This window comes from Chanodichthys erythropterus, chromosome 16 (genome assembly GCF_024489055.1).
Source record: "Chanodichthys erythropterus isolate Z2021 chromosome 16, ASM2448905v1, whole genome shotgun sequence".
Classification (NCBI taxonomy): Eukaryota; Metazoa; Chordata; class Actinopteri; order Cypriniformes; family Xenocyprididae; genus Chanodichthys; species Chanodichthys erythropterus.
In genome coordinates this window covers 21,529,970-21,553,095 of record NC_090236.1, presented here as the reverse complement: position 1 = coordinate 21,553,095, position 23,126 = coordinate 21,529,970, and the positions used below count along the sequence as shown (strand labels likewise).

At 40.6% G+C, this 23,126-nt stretch overlaps 1 protein-coding gene across 1 annotated transcript in view; it reads right to left on the bottom strand.

Moving 5' to 3' along the window:
• Window positions 1-4,377: 4,377 nt before the first annotated feature.
• Window positions 4,378-23,126, bottom strand: part of gpr158b (G protein-coupled receptor 158b) — an 85,312-nt gene continuing 66,563 nt past the window's right edge. Inside the window, exons 8-11 of the mRNA XM_067362686.1 lie at window positions 13,433-13,571; window positions 8,242-8,347; window positions 7,971-8,117; window positions 4,378-6,268 (exon numbers count right to left, since the gene is read on the bottom strand). Of these exons, the coding sequence (XP_067218787.1) occupies window positions 4,526-6,268; window positions 7,971-8,117; window positions 8,242-8,347; window positions 13,433-13,571 (2,135 nt within the window). The 3' untranslated portion in view covers window positions 4,378-4,525. The remainder of the gene's footprint in view (window positions 6,269-7,970; window positions 8,118-8,241; window positions 8,348-13,432; window positions 13,572-23,126) is intronic.

Here is a 23,126-nt window from a genome sequence, read left to right as displayed (position 1 = left end):
ATACTTTTACTTTTATATACATATTAATCAAACTTTAACTAAGGTAATCTCCTATTTGTTTGTTGAGGATGCTATCATGGCTATGATTTATTATGATTATTATTATTATTATTATTAATAATAAATTATTAGTAATTTATCTACACACCCAGTAACAGTAACCAAACATTAACTATTTGGTTAATGAACAGTTTTGCCAACTCTATACAGTAAGATGAATGAATGGATGAGTAAATAAATGAATAAACAAACAAACAAATAAATAAATAAAACACAAGTCAACATTAAATTGCCAAATTACAGATGAACGCTTCCTGGACACCACTTCAGTAAATGAACATCAGTGCTTTTATCTGGGAATGGACAGGATTTCCCCCTCCTGTTGAAACAACATTAACTATAGATATCTTCATATAATGTATTGGAGTGCAATACCTGGCTTTACTGTATTTCTTAATTGAAATAGGTGTTTAGTGCAACTAGATTATAAAGTTTTTATAGATACCAGAAATTAGCTTTTTTTTTATGGAAATTATTTCTCTTGATATATTTTAAGGCCAATAGAGCAAATTGATTGAGCACAAAAACAAAACCAGCAGCACCTGTGGAATGAATGGAGAAATAAAAGAATGAAAATATGAAGCTGGAAGAAATCTATTCTTTATTTTGCCAACGCATTTTAGCACATGCCTTCATCAGGGCAAAAAGAATGAAATTCAATTTAAATCACCAAGTTAGAACAAAGATTCTTGCACTTTTATATTCATTATATTTTTTCGTAACCTGTTGTCTTCAGTATTTAATGTACCATATGTTTGAATGAATCTGCAACCACCTTTTATGTTTATATTTCAACAACAAATTTGAGTAGCAACATAATTAAATCATTGAAATGTTGATATAACCATATGTGCAATTTAAATGCTGAAATACATTTAATACATTTATTGATTATTAAGCTTTTTTCTGCTAAATGAAAATGGTAAAAAAAAAAATTAGTTGCAGCAGTAATATTTTGTGTGTGTGTATATATATATATATATATATATATATATATATATATATATATATAATCTATTTGTTCATTATGTTTTTGTGCAATAGTTGTAATAAATATCAGCAAATACAACACTAATTAAAGCTGCAAGCGATGAAAGGGCCCTCGCATCCGGGGCCTTCCTGCTGCCAGAAGGTGGCGCTTTGACTGTAGCTGAATATTGCTATTTAGATGTCTTCAGGCCAGGACTATTATTAAACATAGTTTGGAGCAGATCGGACATTGCATGCCTGAGTTACAACAACTTCCTGTTTCGTGGCATTAATCTCAAACATTAGCACTTAGCTCATGTTGCATGATTTAACATATTTCTAGCATGTTTGGTACTTCATGGCATATTTAAATGTTTCTGGGAGTGAATTACAGTGCAAATCATGCAATTTCCTTTTGGTCTTATGACTAACTGAATATTGGCATGTAGATGTCTTTAGGCCAGGACTCTTATCACACATGTGAAGTGTGGGGCAGATCGGATATTGAATGTCTCAGCTACAATAACTTTTTCCTTCAGTAAAAACGTAAGATCTTCGCAATTTAACATCACTATAAGGCCTTTAGATTAGACTGAACAAATATGATGTTGATCTGATTAAAGCTCTAGGAGGAGTTTGTTAAAGTACAGTGTCTGGAAATTGCAAAAACTCAAGATTCAAGATATCTCACTTCCTGTTGGGTTTTCAGATTTTGCACCCAGGGACTTTTTTGTAGATACCGAATGTCATACTTGTAGGTGAAATGTAGCGTTAAGGGTGCTTAATTGAAATTTTGTAGGTGGCGCTATTGAGCCATTTTGCCACACCCAATTCTGAAACCCATATCAGATGTGCAGTTTCATGAGTTTTCGAGCATGTTCAGGCCCTCAAAAATGTGATTCATTTTGATGAAGAAGAAGAATTGACCGAGCAATTCCAATAGGGTCCTCACACCATCGGTGATCAGGGCGGGTCCTAAATATGTTAACTCACTTAATAGTTTTGAATGTGACTTTATTGGTGAGTTATCTTGATTTTCTTCAGCAGACAAAAAAGCAAACCCAAGAAAGTCACTCCATTAGGGACTACATTAACATCATCATATAAGTGTATGATAAGGATCATGAAGCCAACCAGTAAAATCAGAACACGATATGTTTATTGCAGGAAGTATTGTATGTACATGCTATCACAAAGAAGCACACAATATATATTTACAGTAGAAATGTTCCAGGGTGGATCGCTATTGAGCATAACAACTGCATAATACTGAAGTTAGGAATGTATATTTGCATTGAGATATTCAATAGACTCATAACACTCCTGCTGATTAGGAATTTCATGTGCAGTAAAAAGACAGACCTACTTACTGTCATGCAAGAGCCAATGTGACTTTGTATACACTGATGCAACAATCACCAATAGGGTGACGTGACTTAATGGTTGAAACTGATACAAATCACAACAGAACAGAATTAAAAAGGAAAATGGAAAAACAATACTGTACCAACAACAGTGCAAACTGTGCCCATGCAATGATCAAACAAATGCTTTGAACTGTAAGTCTCTGTTAATATTCAACATAGATTTGAAAAGTAGGTTGGTTTTACTTGCATTCATGCAGTTTACTGATGAAAATGCTTTACAGAGAATGATGAAACAACTGATTGAAATCACAAACTGCTGGTGTACAGTTGTCAATTCATTGGGTATATCTGATGAAATAAAAGATTGTAGGCCATTTTTAAAAGACAGATCTCATAAGTATCCATCACTCACTTCAAGTGGGCACTAGGTGAATTTTGTTATTCATATAAGTTGTAAAGAAATGTTTTTGTGTATTTTATTAATTTACAATTCATTTTAAAACATAGACAAGAATGGGGTAAAATGAGTCAGTTGTCATATGCCAGGACATCTCCTATTAATTGCTATCATAAGAGCATAAAATATGATCTCTTACAAGCTCAACTTGCCTCAAAGCAATTCCCCAGCCAGATTATAAATACTAAGCCTGCCCTGAGAATTATTTACTGGAGTAAAAAGTGTGACAGCCAGGGTTATGATTGTGTGCTAAATTCCATCACGAACATCTTAAAATACACTCCATAAAAATTGTGCAGTTTCCTAGATACAAGAGGTATCTCATCTTACCCCACTCTCTCCGACTGTGCCTTGTGAAGGTATTCAAACCCTAACAACGAATTCTGTCATTTACTGAATAACAAAACTCCTGCAGTGTATTATTATTACTATTAGAAAGAATCGAGAGAAACATGGAATAATTTTTCAATAATATTCATAATATATATTATATAGAACTATTCCTTATTCCGTTTGCTTTCACATGAAGCTTTAGTCCTTACTAAAAAAAAAACATCCTTCAAAGAGATTGATGGTTTTCTTATTTAGGGGCTGAACTTTTCGACACAGTGTCTCAGTATTCTCAAAGTGTAGTTTCCATTTCCTGATAACTGAACAAAAATTGTATACATTCCCTGTATTATGAGAAAGACATTTTCTTTTTTGGTAACACTTGACAAGGTCTCATTTTTTAACATTAGTTAAATGTATTAACTAACATTAACTAACAATGAGCAATATATTTGTTACAGTATTTATCAAACTTTGTTAACATTAGTTCATTAAAATACACTGCATTAATGTTAACAAATACAATTTTAATAATGTATTAGTAAATGTTGAAATTAACATTAAAAAAGATTAATAAACGCTGTAGAAGTATTGTTCATTCTTAGTTCATGTTAACTAATGAAGTGTTGAAGTGTTACCCATTTTTTTAAACTGTCTTTTAGATTTTTTTTTTTTTTCCTGGAAATGCTAAAATAGAATGAAACAAATATTTCATAAAAATTATTAATATAAATAAATACAAACTTGAAACTGAAAATGAAAGGGGTTTGAACACTTTTGCAAGGCACTATAGTTCAACTGAAAACCATTTGCAAATTAATTGATTTTGTGGATGAATTTGACATTTTACATTAACAAGCATTGAAAACTTCTGAGAAAGTGTTTTACTTGGCATATATGCAAATGTATTGAAAACTTATTTTAAGTAAATAAGTGGGAACAAGAGGCTAAAGGCCTGTGCACACCAAGGACGATAACTATAACGATAACTATAAAGTTTTAATAATTGTTCAAATTCTTTAAGAATAGCAAAGTCCACACCACAGCTATAACGTTAACAACAGAGGAATGATAACATTGGAATCACAAACGATTTTTTCCCAGTTGATGAATGATAAAAACACTGTCAGAATCCACCCGGCGTTAAGGAGCTTGAGTATTTAAAGCAGCAGATGACACAATTGCAGCGCTCGCTTATAATATACAGAGTGTTATCGTCTGGTGTTGGTGTGGAAGCCAATTATTATTACAGTTAACTTTCTTGGTGTGAACAGTCCTTTCAAATATGGAACTTATCATCTCAAAAATCCCACTGGAGTGGTCTAATTTTGTAAGTACTGTGTCATGCACTATTCCCTGACAACTTCTCATCAAAGTCCCATGGACAAACTTCAGCCATGTTGAGGTAAGTGGATGGTGTTCGTGTTGTGTGGTTCTCAGTTGTTGGAGGGTGTTTATCATTTGAGGTAACACTTGGCAATGCCTCTGTCTCCCAGGGACAAACGTCAGCACGTTTACTGCTGCTGATGGCGGTGTCTCTAGTAGAGCTCCTTCTCCTACCAGATGCCATTGTGGCAATTTGGTCTCCCTCTGATGACTGGCTTGTGCGTCGTCTCTCAGAGGGTTTGCTTGAGGAGCTTCTCCGCTCCTTGCTCTTGGACATTCGTTTATCATCCTCTTTATCCTTAGCTTTTTCTTTGGAAGAGCAGGATCCTTTTCTTTTTGAGCAAGAATCTCTTCTCTTTGAATGGTGTGAGGGGCTGGAAGTCTTGTCCTTGTTGGGAGACAGAGGGGGATCATAATCCCAAGGGCAGATATCTACCATGAGAGCTGGAGGCTGTAAAAGGCTTCCTGTGGACTTTGAGATATCAGAGAGGACTATCTTGGGCTTTCCATCTGTGGGTGTGACACTTTTCTTGCGTCTTGTTCTCTCAGGGGACAGTCCTGCAGGCTCCATTGGTTGGACCGATGGATCCTCGAAGTTCCACGGACTAGCGTCTTCGTGGGCAGTGAGGTTAAGAGGTGATCTGGGTTTTCTCCCTTCATCCCTGTCCCCAGTCTTATCTCTGGAGCGACGGCGATTTGAAGGAGATTGGCCCAAACCTTTTTGTTTGTGTTGAGACCTGTGTCCAGTTTTTGTGTTGCTCCCATGGATCGTGTTGGTTTCGGTGGGGGCAATGGAAACATGTTTTTGGGCCTTCCCCTCTGTTGGAGTGGGTAACTCCTCCACTTCCCAAGGGCACACCTCAGAGAGGTCGTACAGGTCCTTGCTCTTCCCTGGTTCAGAACAAATGGAGGGCTGACTGCCGCTCACTTGCTGCTTCATGATGCCCATCTTACTAGGCGTTTTGGTGTACTCAACTGACTGGCTGATGATCATTTTTGGTAAACACTCAGGGGCTTCATCAACTTCCGAAAGCGTTGTGCTGTCCCTTGCTTTGAGACCCTTTTTACTGGCATCTTCCACACTGTGGGTCTTCCCCGCAATGCCCAGCGTCCTTTCTCTGGCGCTAGCAATGACAGACAGTGACTTCTGTAACATTGAGGTCCGAAGATGTGCAGGCTTCTTTTCTGCTGCTAAATTGTGTGCACTAGCAGACTTGCACACTAAGGGCACTGACTCAGTAGATTCAGCTAACTCAACCTTTGGCACCTCAGGGTTCTTCTTGTTGGACCTCCGGCCCATCAAGGTGTCAAGCAGAGAAGCCTCAGTTGTAGAGTTCTCCATTTTATCTTCAGGCACCCCATTGGTTTCCCCACCTTGGTCATGTGTATGGTCATAGCTATGAGATCTCTTCAGTGAGAACATCTTGCTCTTCAGTGATTCTTCCCTTGACTTCCCAGAGTGAGAGGGGTCAAAGGGGTTTCTCCTCAGGGTGCTTCTGTTACTCCCATGGTCACTTCCATCTCGATCTTCCCGGCTGTACTGGCGACTCACCGTCTCGGGTATTTCTGTGATGCGCCGCATAAGTGTCCGTCCAAGTCCCCTCTTGGAACTGCGTTTTTTCTGTAAGTGAGGGTTATTAGCCAGCATCTTCTTTCTTTTATAGATCTCCAGCTGGGAATAAAGTTTCTTGAGCTCCTCCTGACAAAGGCAAGGAACACACACACACACAAAAAAAAAACTACATAATCAAGATTTTCATACTTTTGTCCCTTGTAGAAGAACAATTTCATTAAAATATCTATTAAGTGAAAAAGAACCCAGTTCTTTTTGTATTCACAATGGACAGGAAGTGAAGAGGAAGACGAGACTGGAAAGGGTTAAGAGCTGGGATTTAAACTCCAGTCACCCAAAGCGCAACTCACAACGCTATCGGCTTCAACTACATTGTTTTTTGACATGAAAATGGACTCAGATCTCTTTTTACTTGTGATCTGATCAATATTTTAGTGGTCTGGTATCCAATAAACAATGGAAAGTTTCCATTGTTTTTTTTTATTTTTTTTATGCAGTCCACAAAATGTTATATTAACTATAAAAATCCATCATTCTTATTGATTTGTGTGTATACATTTTTAATATCAGGGTTCCTACTCCTTTTGGTCATTGACTTATCCAGTCATTTGCTCTCACGAAGAACAATCCATTTCACAAAATCTATGGGAACCCTATAATATACTCATGCTGCCATCTCCACAAGACTAGAATAAAAAGTGAACACTGCCTCTGCCAAGCTTGTCACTGTTACCTTTTGTACAGGTAACCTGTGATGGCCAGTAGATATTTGATAATAGATATCACTAATAAGATTGTTCAATAACATTTAAAGGTCCCGTTTTTCGTGGTTTTTGGAAGCTTTGATTGTGTTTATAGTTTGCAATATAACATGTGTTCATGTTTCGCGTGTAAAAAAACAGTATTTTTCACATAATTTACGTATCTGTATACCGCTGTTTCCACTGTCATAAAAACGGGCTGATGACTTCCTTGTTCTATGAAGTCCCTCCTTCAGAAATACGTAACGAGTTCTGATTGTGCCAGCGGTTCCTGTGTTGTGATTCGACAGCAGCTTAGCGCTCCTTGCCCGGAAATGTCACGCCTCTTACCATAACGTGGAGATGCATGCGCTCAGTGTTATTGATCTCTAAGTACAGCGTCCCTGGGAAGGCCAAACAAAGGTGATTGGACTGCAGGATGAAAATAACACCGTTTCGACGACATGGCGACAAACACACTCTACAAACGCAACTCTTGCTCTTCTCCGTGGAAGCGCAACAAGACCACGCCCCCTTTTTTGTGTATTCCTGTGGGCGGAGGTTAGTCAAAAAACTGTTTTAGTGATGTCATTAAAGAAGGAAGTAGAGGGATGTAGTCCAAACTGGCGTTCGATGTAGGCGACTTCTGTTAAATAAAATATCTCACTTGGCATTGAACTTTGAGCTTTAAAATTTTACAGATTTTATTTATACACTAACAACAACATTACACACTAACTAAAGTTTGAAACATGGGATCACGAAGAACGGGACCTTTAAAAGAACTCTAAATGAGACCCTTAATCAACACCAGACAATTTAGAGCAATGTCAGATTTTTTAGCGTTCGTGTGTTAGCAATTTTTGTCCCCACAAAGTTGGCAATATCCAAACTTTTTTTGGTCTCCATGAGGAAAACAGCTTTTATATCACACTAAGTGATGCTTTTTGAAAAGTGAAGTTTTCAAGTTGGGTAGTTTTCTGTGATGGGTAGGTTTAAGGTTAGGGATAGAATATACAGTTTGTAAAAAAATCATTATGTCTTTGGAAAGTGCCCATAAAACATAGAAACATGGAAAGAGGTCTTACCCTAATGTCTTCAGGGTCCAGACTGTGCTCACTCCAGGCTGATGTTATGCTGCTATTCAGGCAGGAGCCTGAGTGACCCATATCCAGCTCTTCTTCATAAGCCTCTGTGGCTATATCCTCCCGTGTATGAGTTCCAGTGAACAAGAACTGCAGTGAAGGATGAAACAATCTATGAATATTTCATTAAAACAGGACAGGGGTAATCTCCACAAGCCGTTCTATAAATTTCTATTTTACATTCTATAGATTTAAGGACAAGGATAATAATCACCTTTGGAATGAGAAGTAATCCCAGAGTAACTGTCACTGTCAGGTGTGTATGAATGAAAAATAACATCATCATCCAGTCTGGATGCAGCCCAGTGCCAAGAGAGAACCTGTAGATGAGACCAATTTTCCTGTCACTTTAATTCCAACAACAAGGTCTGTTCCCCTGACCTTTTTTTTATTTTTAAATGGCAGATCAAAGCTAAATGAGGGAGAAACATTTTAGGACCTGGAGCAAATATCACAAAATGAGCTTCAAACAGCATAACGAGGGCAAATGTAATTGAATGTGGCATGACATCTAAGGGCTTGCTCTGTTTATTTAAACGCTGTTTAGTCAACAGGGTTAGGTATCCTGGTGATGTTGTAGGGGTAATGGAGGTCACTGTTCCTCCGTTATGCAAAGAGTAATGAAATTCAGGCTCATTAATCACACCGCATTTCAAGGGCTGCTTTGGCAAAGCATCAAAACAGGGCATCACCACTTTTCAGACAAACAGAGCTTATCTGCCAGAACCAGCAGGGGTTGCAGACATCGGCAAAGAATGAGAGCGTGGAGAAACATATTCTGCTAAAACAGCTAGGCACTATGAGACCTCCATCATAAATAACTCCAGTGTAGTTTTACTTTGCACGTATACTCTAGGCCAAAGGTTCTGACTCTTTTTGCTCTAGATTTTTAAAAATTTTAACAAACTAATGCATCAAACAACAAACACTGAGCCAAATATGTTATTAAGGTTCTGAGTATGAGAAGTGCACAGTCAATTAGCATATAAACATATCAGTGCAGTTTATTAATGGTTTTATGCTGTTGGAAACCAATAATTATCAATGCAAAAGCGTATTGTGTTCGAAAAACTACAAGTGTAGTAGTTTTGAAGTTTGCTGCTGAATATGAGAAATACACAGTGCATAATATACATTTTTAAACATCGTTGAGCTTAATGATTTTTCTGTTCTAACTATTCATGTGTTTATGACTATTTGTATTTTAGATTTGGATTTAGCATTGTTTTTTTAACATCGTTTCCCTGGTGACTGTGGCCCTATCAGAGCAGACCTAAAACTGCATTTAAGTTCTCCTGGAAAGTTCATATTTGTGAAGAAATTGTTGTTACCACTATTGTGCTTTCAAATTACACATCAATTCCCTTCTTTCTTTTTAACTTCTTAACTAAGGCAGGAAACATTTTATCAGTAAGCTAACAAAATGAAGAGCAAAGAATGCACATTAGGTGAGTAATTGATTCTTTACCTGTGTATCATTATCATGCTGCCACAGAGAATAATGGGAAATGCAATTGGTTGTACAAGTCTTGGTTGTTCCTCATAAATCAGTTAAATGAGTAGAACTTGCTGTAAAGTTTCCCATTCCTAAATAAGACAACTCATTCATTCATGTGTTTGGATATCGTAATTACAATAATTCCAACTCGACTTGAAGGGCACATTAAAGATTAAGGCATTGGTAATTATGACTTCATGATGGTGTTTATAGGCACTCAACCCATAAACATTCAGTCTGACATCGCTTGAACACAGCATGTGACCTATTTTTGAGTTGTGACCTACTAGTTGAGAACTACAGCTCAAGGGAAGGCAATTTATCACAAATTCTGTTTAGCATTTGAAATATTTCCGAACCTACCACTTTCCAGATTGATGGCTTAACTTTATACTTGGTTGGAGAAATAAATTAAAAGAATTCTGTGCTCAAAGAGTAAAAATTAAGGAGCAACAGAGCATTCTGAAAGATGACAGTCTGAGAGTGAGACAGGAACAGGGTGAATTAAGTTTATTTTAAGCCTTGGTAGTTTTATGCACAAGCTGTCTGCAGCAGACATATTTTATGAACCTTCTCTCAAGTGGCTTATCAGTGCCGTGTTCACAGTGCTTGTCGTTGAGCTGAGGCCAGCTGTCTTCACCTTCTTTTTACAAGTTTAGTGCAAAGTTCTGCTGATGTGACCCAAGTTTTACATTCTAATTGGAGCCCAGACAACTTTCAGTCATTTTTAGGGGGCATGGTTACACAAAACTCCTACAATTCATGTTAAACAAATCCTTTCATATTTGCAATTCAGTGTCACACTGAATGACGGTTGCAGAAAACTGAAGATATATGTCTACATAGAGCCACTAATAAACCTGGTAACTTTAGCATACCAGAAACTAAGGTGACGTCCATTGTGCAACTAAATAAAAATGTTTTATAGTTTAAAATTATACTAAATGCAATTCGCTGAACTTGAGAGTGCATTTTTGATCCACTTATGACGTAAACACATCTTTATATGTAATTTCATAATTACTTTTAATTATGAGCAAGTACACTCTAAAAAAGGCTGGGTTAAATACAACCCAAGTTGGGTTAAATATTGACAAACCGAGCAGGTTGGGTTAAAGGGCTCCTATTATGACCTCTTTCACAAGATGTAATATAAGTCTCTGGTCTGGTCAAGTTTCAGCTTAAAATACCCCACAAATTTGCCCCTATTTGGGGGGGGGGGGGGGGGGAGTAAAAAAATGCCTTTTACTATATTACTATATTGCTGGCTAAAAAAATAAATCCAAAATTGGTTAAAAAAAAAATGGCTAGGTGAAAACAACCCAATCCCTGGGTTTTTCCATATTTAACCCAGCATTTTTTAGAGTGTATGGTAAACTAAAATATACTTTAATGTAATATAACAAGTACCTCACATGCGCTTTACTATGTTAGTCGACACATCAAAATAATGTACTTTAAAGTAACACTTAATTTGACATTATTACAAAAGGCTCTTTAAGTGTACTTAAGTGTGTTAAGAAACAGTCATGAAAGTCTACTTCATTAAGTACACTTAAGTGGACTTTTATTTCAATAATATATTATCTGCAAGTGCAGTTTTTTAAAATACACTTTGAAGTACACTCCAAGTGCACATTCAATGCAATTAAGCACATGACTATTCACAAGGGGTAGCGATCCATAAAACACTGTTTACATGGAGCAAACTCTATTACATTTACTGTACTCAGCAAGAAGTGCATCCATCTGAAAAGGTATTCCAACTTCAAATAGGACAGCTTTAGATAACTTCACAGCTCAAGTAATGAACAGGTTTTTACTGAATTATTAATATACTTTAACAGTATACAAAAGTACAAGCTTCACATTACTGCTTTTAAACCCTCTGGTTGATCTGGTTTACTTCTATTTCAAGTGCACTACTAAATACTGAGAAGATCTTAAATTACTGATAGTAATAATCATTACATCATGTCACAAATAATGTCAATAGACCTTGTGTTCAGTGTTTTGAATAGACTGAACATTCCTTTAAGAAGCTTGCTTAAGACTGCTGTGGTAAATATAAGTGGAGGTGGGTTGGAGTTTCATAAGATGTGGGTATTATACTGTCATTCTCTAAAGAAGTCTGTTTCTTGTGGGTGTAGTAACTGACATATACTGTAGACACTCTTGAGGGAATGCGATGACATGCTGTAGAGAATCACTAATGCTTTACTGAAACAACTAAGGAAGGAAAGGACAAAGTAATACTTATTCATTAAATTCTAATAAATTTTAGCTTGTGACTATATGTTTGAAATACAGTTGTTCATTGGATTTTAAGGCTAATTAGCTTTAGCAATTAGCCTCTGCTCTTAGATTGTTTTGTTGTTGTGTATCCTCCTCTCGCAAAATCCTATCCTGCTTGCTCAATGCCTGATCAAAAATAAGTTTTTTATCCTGATGTCTTGTTCTAAACAGTCAAAAGAGCTGTTCTTAACTAGTTAACACTAGGTTAATGACTGGAATACACTACAGGATATCTGCCCAAATTTTCATTCTGGATTTGTCAACGCTAGTTGCTAAAAGTCTGTAGATTTTGGGCAGTTGGAGTTGACAGATTTTACAGAAAATCACATAGTGTATGATGGACACAGACTTTTTTTATTTTCAGATTAAGATTCCATCCAGTCTGAGGATTTCAAAAATGTTTGATATTTTGAGCACATATTTAGAATACATTTAGTACACATATTGTTTTCATTTTTCATGTGTCTCCTAGCAACGAAGCACCTTTCTGCGTGTTTGTTGTGTTCGGAATGTCTTGAAAAATCATTGATCCTCAGTTGTTTAGTGTGATGCCCAGTTTTTTTTTTTGTAACCAGTTACAAAGTCAGCAAGTATATGATGCCTAGTTCTGTTCAGTTTCTGTTTAAAAGTTGTGTAGTGTATTCCAGCCTTAAGTTATTAAGCATAATATGCAAGCCCTTAGTTGCATGCATAATTATCTCTACATTCAAAACCTAGAATTTCACTCACACTATATAATTTTGCATCGGATGTAAGGCAACATCACAACTCAACCTGTCACACTGTTTCCAGTCCAAATTTGCTAACCGAATTCTAACTGAGACCATAAAAGGGAAATGTTTGATTTAACCATTTTTAGCTGTTTTCACCAGCTATCTTCTTGGAGAATTTTTTTTTTTTTTTTATCATGAAATGGGCATAACATTGCGGCTAGCCAGTGTCGTAGCATCTGGGTATGCATGTGCACGTGGGCCCAGGTGGATTGAGGCCCACATCCATAAAGCTATGACGTCATTCACTTCATTACTGTATGGCTTTATTGATGCACACACATACAGACAGTCACTCGCACACAGAAATCAGAGACTGCGCAGCTATAACACTATATAACGCTATATTATATTTCTCAGCAACCAGGTGGAAGCATCGTTTTCCAGTAATTCAACACACAGCTTCACTATTACAAGAGAAACGCTGCATAGACGAAGGTAATTCACGCAATTGCTCTCTCTCTGATTCATTCAAATAAATGTAATCTTAATGAACTATCTCTGTGTCTGATTTAAAGTGAGCAGATTGCTAGATCTAATGACCCATAGACGAAAATAACCATCATTTTTACCATTCCATTTGTGGGTTGAGTGCCACCCGGTTGCGTTCAATGCAGCGCTCATTGGTTTATTCGATTTATTAGGTATTTTGCACTACGACGAACTCCTTGCACATGATGAACCAGTTTGTTTTTCATTTGCATTTCAGCTCTCATGTTATTCCCCAAGTATGATGTTGCATTCCGCTCATAAAGCAGCCCACCTCATGAATAAACATGGAAAGCATGTCATCTTAATCATGCTGCTGCTGTTGCTACTCATAACTAACACACATTGCTCACCTAATGATGTGAAATATTGCAGAGATGAGAAGTTCATTATAAATGGCGACTGCCAAGTAGCGAGGCTCGTGGAAAGCGGAGGGCACGGTCCTTACAGCATAGCACAAATAGACGCCCCACAGCAGGAAGAGGAACTCCGCTAGAACAGGAACACAAGGAGACACAGCACAGTGCCATCACTAATTATTTAGTGTGTCAAGTCTGGGAATGCCAGCTGAAAAGATGTGATTTCACACAGCCTAAAAGGCTGTTTTCCCCTCCCTCTTTCTTTTGCTGCATCACTCAAATTCGATGGTGCATGAACATCTTGAAGGCGACGTTTGAGACAACAACAACCTTGAACTTAAAAAATAAAATGTATTTTAGTATTTGAATGAAGTTGATATTATTTTTTCACATTTTAAGTAAGCAAGTAGGGTAAGGAATCCAGAACCCTTTGGATCACTTCTGAATCTACAGCATAATTATTAGCATAAAGGTTAGCTGATTTGTTTTTGCATGTTGATGTGAATATAATGAAAGAGAATGACTATAAATAGACAACACAACTCAATGGTTGCATGCCAACATGAATCTTAAAACATTCATTTTAATGGATTGTCCAAAAAGACTCACAAATTAGCTGCATCCAAATAAGCATAATTTCTTACTATTTAGTAAGCAAAAAAACAGTGAAAACTGCAGTAAATTCACAGAGAGTATGTGATTTTAGATGCAGCCATTGGGGTTAAACTAATGAGCTATCAATATGAATCAATCAAATGACTCACTGACTCTGCCAGAGTCGTTCTTGACTTACTCACTGAATCACAAGTCATCAAAAGTACTAAAATAATTATTAATGCAATCGCTATGGGAACCAGAATCACTAAATGGAATTGGAATCGTATTCCTTTCTTATATCATTTTGTTTTAAATACTACATATCTCTGGAGGCGGTGGTTCTTTGTCAATTTTTTTGACTACTTTTTTTTTATTATAAAATAAACTACATTTTGCAAACACTCATTCATAATCTGATCACTTGAATGATAATCACCATTGTTCAAAACAATTTGTCTTTTGTAAAACTGCCAATTTACTTTTTTATAAGTCCAATAATAAATAAAATGGTGATACCGCTTGACGACAGTTTTATTTTAGTATAATTGTGTAATTGTAGTATAACCTATATTATAGGTTTATTAATATTTTTGTTGTTTTTGTTGTATTTTATTTTATTTTTTTTATATTTTCTGTTTTCATTTTAATTTAAGCTTTGTAGTGTTTTTTTCCCACTTTTATTATTATTTATTTTATTTTTTTTGTCTATATTTTAGTTTTGATAAATTTTTATTTCAGTTTTAGTTCCTTTAGTCCGGGTCAAGTCTTAGTATAAAAAGGGCAGAGACGAGTCCAACTAAATATTGACACAGTGTAATGTTTCCATGTTTACGTCCGAACGCCAGCTCAGTATTGGCCAACGCTGTTCACGTGAGCACCACGATGCATGCACGTGATGCTGATGCAGGAGCTGGCCAATACAGAGTTCTGACGTAGAACACGGAAGCGCTGCAATGTGTCTTCAACATAAACTGCATAGGATAATGACAGGGTAGAGAGGAAATTGTTGAATAAAGTCATTATTTTTGTATTCTCAAAATGTATTCTCATCGCTTCATAACGGTTAAACCACTGCAGTCACATTGACTATTTTAACAATGTCTTTACTACCTTACATGAGGGTGAGTACTTAATGACAGAAATTTCTTTTTTGGGTGAACTAACCCTATAATTGTCACGGTAGGAAATCCATTGTTTCCTCCGTGTCATATTTTGTGTTGTTGTTGTACTCACGTAGTCTCCATGTGCTCGGTTGGTTGATTGTTGTCACCTGTGTGTTGATTGTCTCGCTCCAGCTGATCCTCATCTCCACTCAGCTACATATACTCACTCATCTCTCTGTCTGTTGTCAGATCCTCATTCATGTCTCCTCTGCCTAGTTGGTTTACCGTCTTCCGTGTTCGTGTGCTGGATTGTATTCGTGTTGTCGTCTTCGTGTCAGTGTTCCGGTCTGTTCCTGGTTTCATCCATTGACCGTCTTCACCTTCACCTGCGACTTCACCATCCAGCTCTTCTCACGCCACCGTAGACCTTTGTTGCCATTGCCTACATTCTGGACTCTGATTTCAATAAACTTCTTCTGATTGCCTGCAATTGCTTCCTCCTCTTTTACCAGCCGTCACAGTAGGATCTGACCATCATGGAAGCAGCAGGCGATCGCTCCCCATCTCATCTAGAGGAGTTTTTGCAGAGAGCCGTTGATCGCATGGATCACCAAGACAAGGCGATAGATGAGATGGGTCGAGCTTTCCAAGCAATGGTGACGAAGGTGTCCGAGCTCGCTCTCCAGGCTCAGCGACAACAACAACCGCCACCCGCTGCGCCTCCCACGCCACCCACACCGCCGATCGTCTCCGGAGGGATTTCCCAGTCCGAACCACGCCTCCCCATCCCTGAGAAATATGCGGGTGAGCCAAAGTTTTGTCGATCATTTCTGTCTCATTGTTCTCTGCACTTCGCCCTGCAGCCCCGCACGTTTCACACCGAGGAAATGAAGGTGGCATTCGTCTTGTCACTACTGACGGGGAGGGCTGCCCTCTGGGGGACGGCGGTGTGGGAGAACCAAGACAGCTGCTGTGCCTCGTTCCACGCCCTTTCGGAGGAGATGAGACGGGTCTTCGACCGCTCCGTCGCCGGGAGGGAGGCGGCTAGACTTCTCACGGACCTACGTCAGGAAAACAGGTCCGTAGCCGACTATTCTATTGAGTTCCGCACCCTGGCGGCGGAGTGTAAGTGGAACGAAGAGGCGCAGTGGGATCACTTCCTGCATGGGTTGGCTGACCGCATCCAACAGGAGATCCGCGCCGTCGAGCTCCCCACTTCTCTCAATGGCCTGATCGACCTCACCATCAGAGTAGACAACCGACTCGACCAAGCCGCCAGACGGAGGGGGAGAGCAGTTCTCGCGACCAGACCGGAGGCTCAGCGTCAGCGCTCAGAGGTTGCGGTCAGCCCACCGGGAGATCTTGAACCCATGCAGGTGGGGCGAGCTCGGCTCTCCCGGGAGGAGAGGATCAGGCGGAGATCCCTGGGACTATGTTTATACTGCAGCAGCCAAGAACATCACATCCAGCGCTGTCCGGTAAAAGACCAAGCCCGATAGTAAAACGGAGGCTACTATCGGGTGGGATCTCTGCCAGGAAGACCTCATCTACATCGACACTCCTTCCGGTGAGTCTACGGTGGTCCACCCACGCACTTGATCATCACGCTTTGTTGGATTCTGGGGCAGAGGGTAGTTTTATGGACTGTAAGTTGGCTACTAAACTCAACATTCCTCTCACCTCCCTCAAACACCCCATTGCACCTTTTGCACTCAACGGACACAGACTGCCAGTCATCACACAGACCACTGTACCGGTTTCTCTCATCACATCTGGCAACCATACGGAGGAGATTTCATTTTACATCACGGACTCACCTCAATCCCCCATTGTTCTAGGTCACACCTGGCTCCAGAAACACAACCCCAGGATCGATTGGCGCCTCGGATCGGTGGTTAGCTGGAGCGAGGAGTGTCATTTGTCTTGTCTTTTGTCTGCTGGTGTTAATGTTTCTGAGTCTGTGTTTCAGGGGGAAGCAGTGGATTTGGCTAACGTGCCCGCGGAGTACCACGACCTGAAGGAGGTGTTCAGTAAGTCTCGGGCTGATTCTCTTCCTCCTCATCGTCCCTATGACTGTGCGATAGAGTTATTGCCAGGAACTTCTCCGCCTAAGGGCAAGTTATATTCTTTGTCTATTCCAGAGACGGCGGCCATGGAGAAATATATATCTAGTTCTCTAGCAACGGGGTTCATCCGCCCTTCTTCTTCTCCAGCGGGGGCGGGGTTCTTTTTTGTGGGAAAGAAGGACGGATCCTTGTGACCTTGCATTGACTACCGAGGGCTGAACAACATAACGGTAAAGAATACCTATCCTTTGCCGCTTATGTCTTCAGCTTTTGAGAGGTTGCAGGGAGCGTCCGTTTTCACTAAATTGGACTTACGTAATGCTTATCATTTGGTCCGTATCAGGGAGGGGGATGAGTGGAAGACTGCCTTTAACACCCCTAGAGGCCATTTTGAGTACTGCGTGATGCCTTTCGGGCTAACGAACTCGCCGGCAGTCTTCCAAGCACTCGTCAATGACGTGTTGCGAGACATGGTCGATCTGTTCATATATGTTTACCTGGATGACATATATAATTATTCTTCTTCTCTCCAGGAACACGTGCAACACGTACGACGAGTGCTTCTGCGGTTGCTAGAGAATGGATTGTTTGTCAAGGCGGAGAAATGCGTTTTTCATGCACAGTCTGTTTCCTTTCTAGGACACATCATTTCGACTGAGGGTGTTCGCATGGATCCTGAGAAGGTTAAGGCTGTGGTAGATTGGCCATCCCCAGAGTCTCGCAAGGCCCTGCAGAGATTTCTGGGGTTCGCCAATTTTTACCGGCGTTTCATTCGCAATTTCAGCCAACTAGCCGCTCCTCTGACTGCCTTGACCTCCCCTAGTTTGACGTTCAGGTGGTCAAGCGCAGCCGAGGCTGCGTTTGCCAAACTGAAAAGCTGCTTTGTTTCAGCTCCCATTCTCGTCACCCCTGATCGCTCACGTCAATTCATAGTGGAGGTCGACGCATCAGAGGTGGGGGTAGGAGCAGTGTTGTCCCAACGCGCATCCTCAGACGGAAAGGTGCATCCTTGCGCGTATTATTCTCACCGTTTATCTCCTGCAGAGGTTAATTATGACATTGGCAATCGAGAGTTGTTGGCAGTCAAACTTGCACTGGAAGAATGGCGTCACTGGCTTGAAGGGTCGGGTGTACCTTTCATTGTATGGACGGACCATAAGAATCTCGAATACATTAGAACCGCCAAAAGACTTAACTCCAGGCAGGCTCGGTGGGCATTGTTTTTCGGTCGTTTCGATTTTACACTTTCTTACCGGCCGGGTTCCAAAAACATCAAACCCGATGCTTTATCCCGTCTTTTTGAGCGTTCCGATCGTACTGCTACTCCCGAGCCCATTTTACCGGGGACCATCATTATCTCCGCGCTCAGATGGGAGGTCGAATCGAAGGTGTTGACTGCCTTAGAAGGGGTAACGCCCCCGACTCGTTGCCCACCGAACCGATTGTTTGTGCCGGAGGGGTTACGGTCAGACGTTCTCCAGTGGGGTCATTGTTCCAGTGTTGCTTGTCACCCAGGGGTTAGTAGAACTAGGTTTCTAGTCAAGCAACGATTTTGGTGGCCTGGTATGGCTCGTGACGTCCACGACTTCGTCTTGGCTTGTTCAGTTTGCGCTATTGGTAAGACTTCCAATCGACCTCCAGATGGGTTACTCTTACCGCTGTCTGTCCCTTCGAGACCCTGGTCCCACATTTCGCTAGATTTCATTACCGCCCTCCCGCCCTCTAAGGGCAATACGGTGATTTTAACCGTAGTGGACCGGTTCTCGAAGGCGACTCATTTTATTCCCTTGCCCAAATTACCATCAGCCAAGGAAACAGCGGTAGCTGTCATTGACCACGTCTTCCGTATACATGGCCTTCCGACAGACGTGGTTTCTGACAGGGGTCCCCAATTTGTGTCCAAATTTTGGCGAGAATTTTGTAAATTGTTAGGAGCGACTGTTAGTCTTTCTTCCGGGTTCCATCCCCAGAGCAATGGTCAAACCGAGCGAGCCAATCAGGATGTCGAAAGGGTTTTGCGATGTTTGGCTTCCAATAATCCTTCGTCCTGGTGTCAGCAACTCTCAATTGTGGAGTACGCACACAATTCTTTACCAGTGTCATCTACGGGCATGTCTCCATTTAAGTGTAGTTTAGGGTACCAACCACCTAATTTTGTCAGTACGGAATCCGAGGTTTCGGTCCCCTCCGCACACGCACTAGTCCAGAGGTGTCACCGCACCTGGACCAGAGCTCGCAGAGCTCTGCTCCAGGCTAGGTCGCGCACCAAGGCTAAGGCCGATCGCCACCGGTCGAAGCCTCCCCGTTACGTCGTCGGTCAAAGAGTGTGGCTTTCTACCCAGAATATTCAGATGCGTTCCGTTTCGAATAAGCTTGCTCCCAAATTTATTGGCCCGTTTTCTGTTACCAAAATCATTAATCCGGTAACAGTGCGTCTTAGCCTTCCTCCGGCGTACAGGAGGGTTCATCCCGTGTTCCATGTGTCCAAAATTAAACCGGTAATTTTTTCCCGTCTTAACCCGCCTGCCCCGGTTCCCCCCCGCCTCGTATCGTTAATGGGGAAACCACATATTTGGTTAATCGTATTCTGGACTCTAGACGGAGGGGACGCGGATTTCAGTACTTGGTGGATTGGGAAGGTTACGGTCCGGAGGAGAGAAGGTGGGTTCCTGCTCGGGACATACTGGATCACCGCCTTATTGATGATTACAATCTACAGGTAAAGCAGGCTGGGAACGTCAGGTGACGTCCTAGGGGAGGGGGTACTGTCACGGTAGGAAATCCATTGTTTCCTCCGTGTCATGTTTTGTGTTGTTGTTGTACTCACGTAGTCTCCATGTGCTCGGTTGGTTGATTGTTGTCACCTGTGTGTTGATTGTCTCGCTCCAGCTGATCCTCATCTCCACTCAGCTACATATACTCACTCATCTCTCTGTCTGTTGTCAGATCCTCATTCATGTCTCCTCTGCCTAGTTGGTTTACCGTCTTCCGTGTTCGTGTGCTGGATTGTATTCGTGTTGTCGTCTTCGTGTCAGTGTTCCGGTCTGTTCCTGGTTTCATCCATTGACCGTCTTCACCTTCACCTGCGACTTCACCATCCAGCTCTTCTCACGCCACCGTAGACCTTTGTTGCCATTGCCTACATTCTGGACTCTGATTTCAATAAACTTCTTCTGATTGCCTGCAATTGCTTCCTCCTCTTTTACCAGCCGTCACAATAATAGTATTCTGTCGAGCAAGCGAAAAACTATAGAGTGGGACTTGACTGTATCCATCAATATAAATTCAACCGTTAACCAGGTTATGGAAACAGTGGATGTGGGGCCCTGCACACCATGAATTCCACCCAATTTCCTCTCTGGAGTGCTGGTATGGGTATGACCTGCCCTCCGCCAGAAACATTGGGGTTTTTAAGTAGAGCCTAGGCTCCTCTGTGGCTTCAGAGCATGGGTGATGAGTATTATTGGGCAAAATGCATTATGTTCTACTCGTTTGCCTCCCTTTCCTGAGTAAAGGGTAAGGATGTATGTTCCCCCTTGGATTAGTGGCAATACCGAAGGGGGGTGCTAATTACTGAGGTCTTTAGCACCTTGCATGCTCCATTTGGTAGGCTGCTCAAGTACCCCTTAGGGTGTAGCAGGGTGAACAGAACTATAATGGGCAATTCACAAGAATCCCTCTGTTTTGTTTACCTCCCTCCCCAACTGTTATTGGGTCTGGAAGAGGGGATATTTGATCCCATTTGGTGGGTTGCTTCTATAGGGATTGTGATCAGTATTGTGATCAGTATTACAAACTGATTAATAGAGGTGGAAAGCTGATGCCATCCCTCCTTATCACTGTAGCATTCTATAATTTGTAGTTAGTCCTGGAGAAGTGCCTTTACTCAAGTCAGGGTATGAGCTATTCTCCCCTAATCACTCTAGGGTCATTAAAATGAAGTAGAAGCTTCCCTGCAGTAGGCTGCTCCTTAAGATCCTTGCCAAATACTGGTGAGATATATCTCAATATAGCTGAGGCTATATTGGGTATTTTCCCCTTAGAGCTCTGCTCTAGGGCCATAGGGTGGAGACATGTCCCACAAGGGAGGAAGGAAGGCGTAATTTCCCTTGCTGTAGAGCATAGAAGCTAGGGGACCTTTCCTTTCGTAGCTTATGAAGTCGCATAATTTGCGTCACATGGGATGCATCCATGGGGTTGAAACACTTCTGACTCCAGCTCGGTAGCCCAAAGAGTCCATTTATGCTATGTCCACTATGTTTGTGCATATTCACAGCCTAGTGAGGCAGGCATTCCCTCAGCATGGCGAAGTGGGTATTGGTTCCCCATAGTGTCAATGCCAAACATAGCATCGAAGTTCCATTTTGAAAGGAAACTTTTTAGGTTGTGTATGCAACCCGGTTCTCTGAGAAGGGGAAAGAGACACTGAATCCTACACCTTGGGGCCTACCTGGGTGTCTAACTGTGAGGTCATGGACTTCTGTTTATATGTGCCTCAGACACTGTGCAGGATGATGGCATTCCCCATAGCGTCAATACCAGTTGCAGCATCTCATTCCTCTTTTCAGGGAACCGGGTTGCATATACAACATAAGACATTTTATTTATTTTAGTACATCAAGTTAAAGCTGCAGTCCATAATTTTTGCAGAATTATCATCTTTACGTGGGTTGTGCATCGGCATGGCTCCTCAGGGCGGATGAATCTAATGTTTGCTGTCAGTCACCACATCGGTGTGGATACTGTCTTGGAATTTTGACCAAAATAAGAATTTTCGCTGGAAAATGTCATCTGAACAAGTATGTAACATGTCTTCCACTTTTGTTCTGACGAACTGAGAGAAAAAGCATTACAATAAACCGCGCTGCCAATGGCAATTAAATCTAACGATCGTTTAGCTCGGATCACGTCAAACCGTGCAAATTATTATTATTGTTATACTTTGTTCTCAAATTGTTAATGTTAACAATTCTTTACATAAACAAATGTGACGTAATGACGCAAAGATGAACGACTGCATGCTCGAATTTCCCGTGGAAACCCACCAGTATCACCTAAATTAAAAAACATTATTACAAGCTTACTGTTGTGTATCGGGCTAAGGTAAGGAGATAGTTTTGAACACTGGCTGGTTATGTACTTGCTCAAAAATTGATTAATTTTTAACCAAAAAAAGTTATGGACTGCAGCTTTAAAATAAATAAAAAAGAGAAATATTTTCTTTGGCAACTACCTGAAATAAAATCATTTTTTAACATGTATTTCATCCATCCATCCATTCTACAAATTGCTTTATCCTTGCAGGGCCACAGGGCTGCTGGAGCCTATCCCAGTGCCATGGGCCACAGGCAGGGGAAAACCTGGACGGATGTCCAGTCAATCACAGGGCTCACACACAGACACACGTGTACTCTCACTGATACCTATGGGCAATTTAGTGTCTCCAATTCACCTATACTGCATGTTTTTGGATTGTAGAGAAAACCGGAGCACCCAAAGGAAGCCCACAGCAATACAGGAAGAGGCCTCCTGACTCAGCCCGGACTTGTACTTCTACCTACTTATGCTACCCGCCCTTATTATATTTAAGTTAACGTTAATTTTATGTCAAGTAACAAAATTGTTTTTATGCTTTTAGTTTTAGTTAACTATTATAACCCTGTGCTAAAAGAATAGTTCATCCAAAATTTAAAGTGTTTTTGCCTAACAAAAGGGGATGAATTAGGAATGAGAGAACTGAGACTGTTTTGTATTTTCAAGAGGGACAAAGAAGTACAGAAAATATATCCTGTATCTTTGTCCTTCTCCATTCAAATCTTCCACATTAATGATACAAGCGAGAATGTCTTTGTGTGTGTGCATGAAAAGATTCCACGAGTTTTGAGGACAGTTTCCAGTTTCCCCTGCTTCATGCAGTAAGCT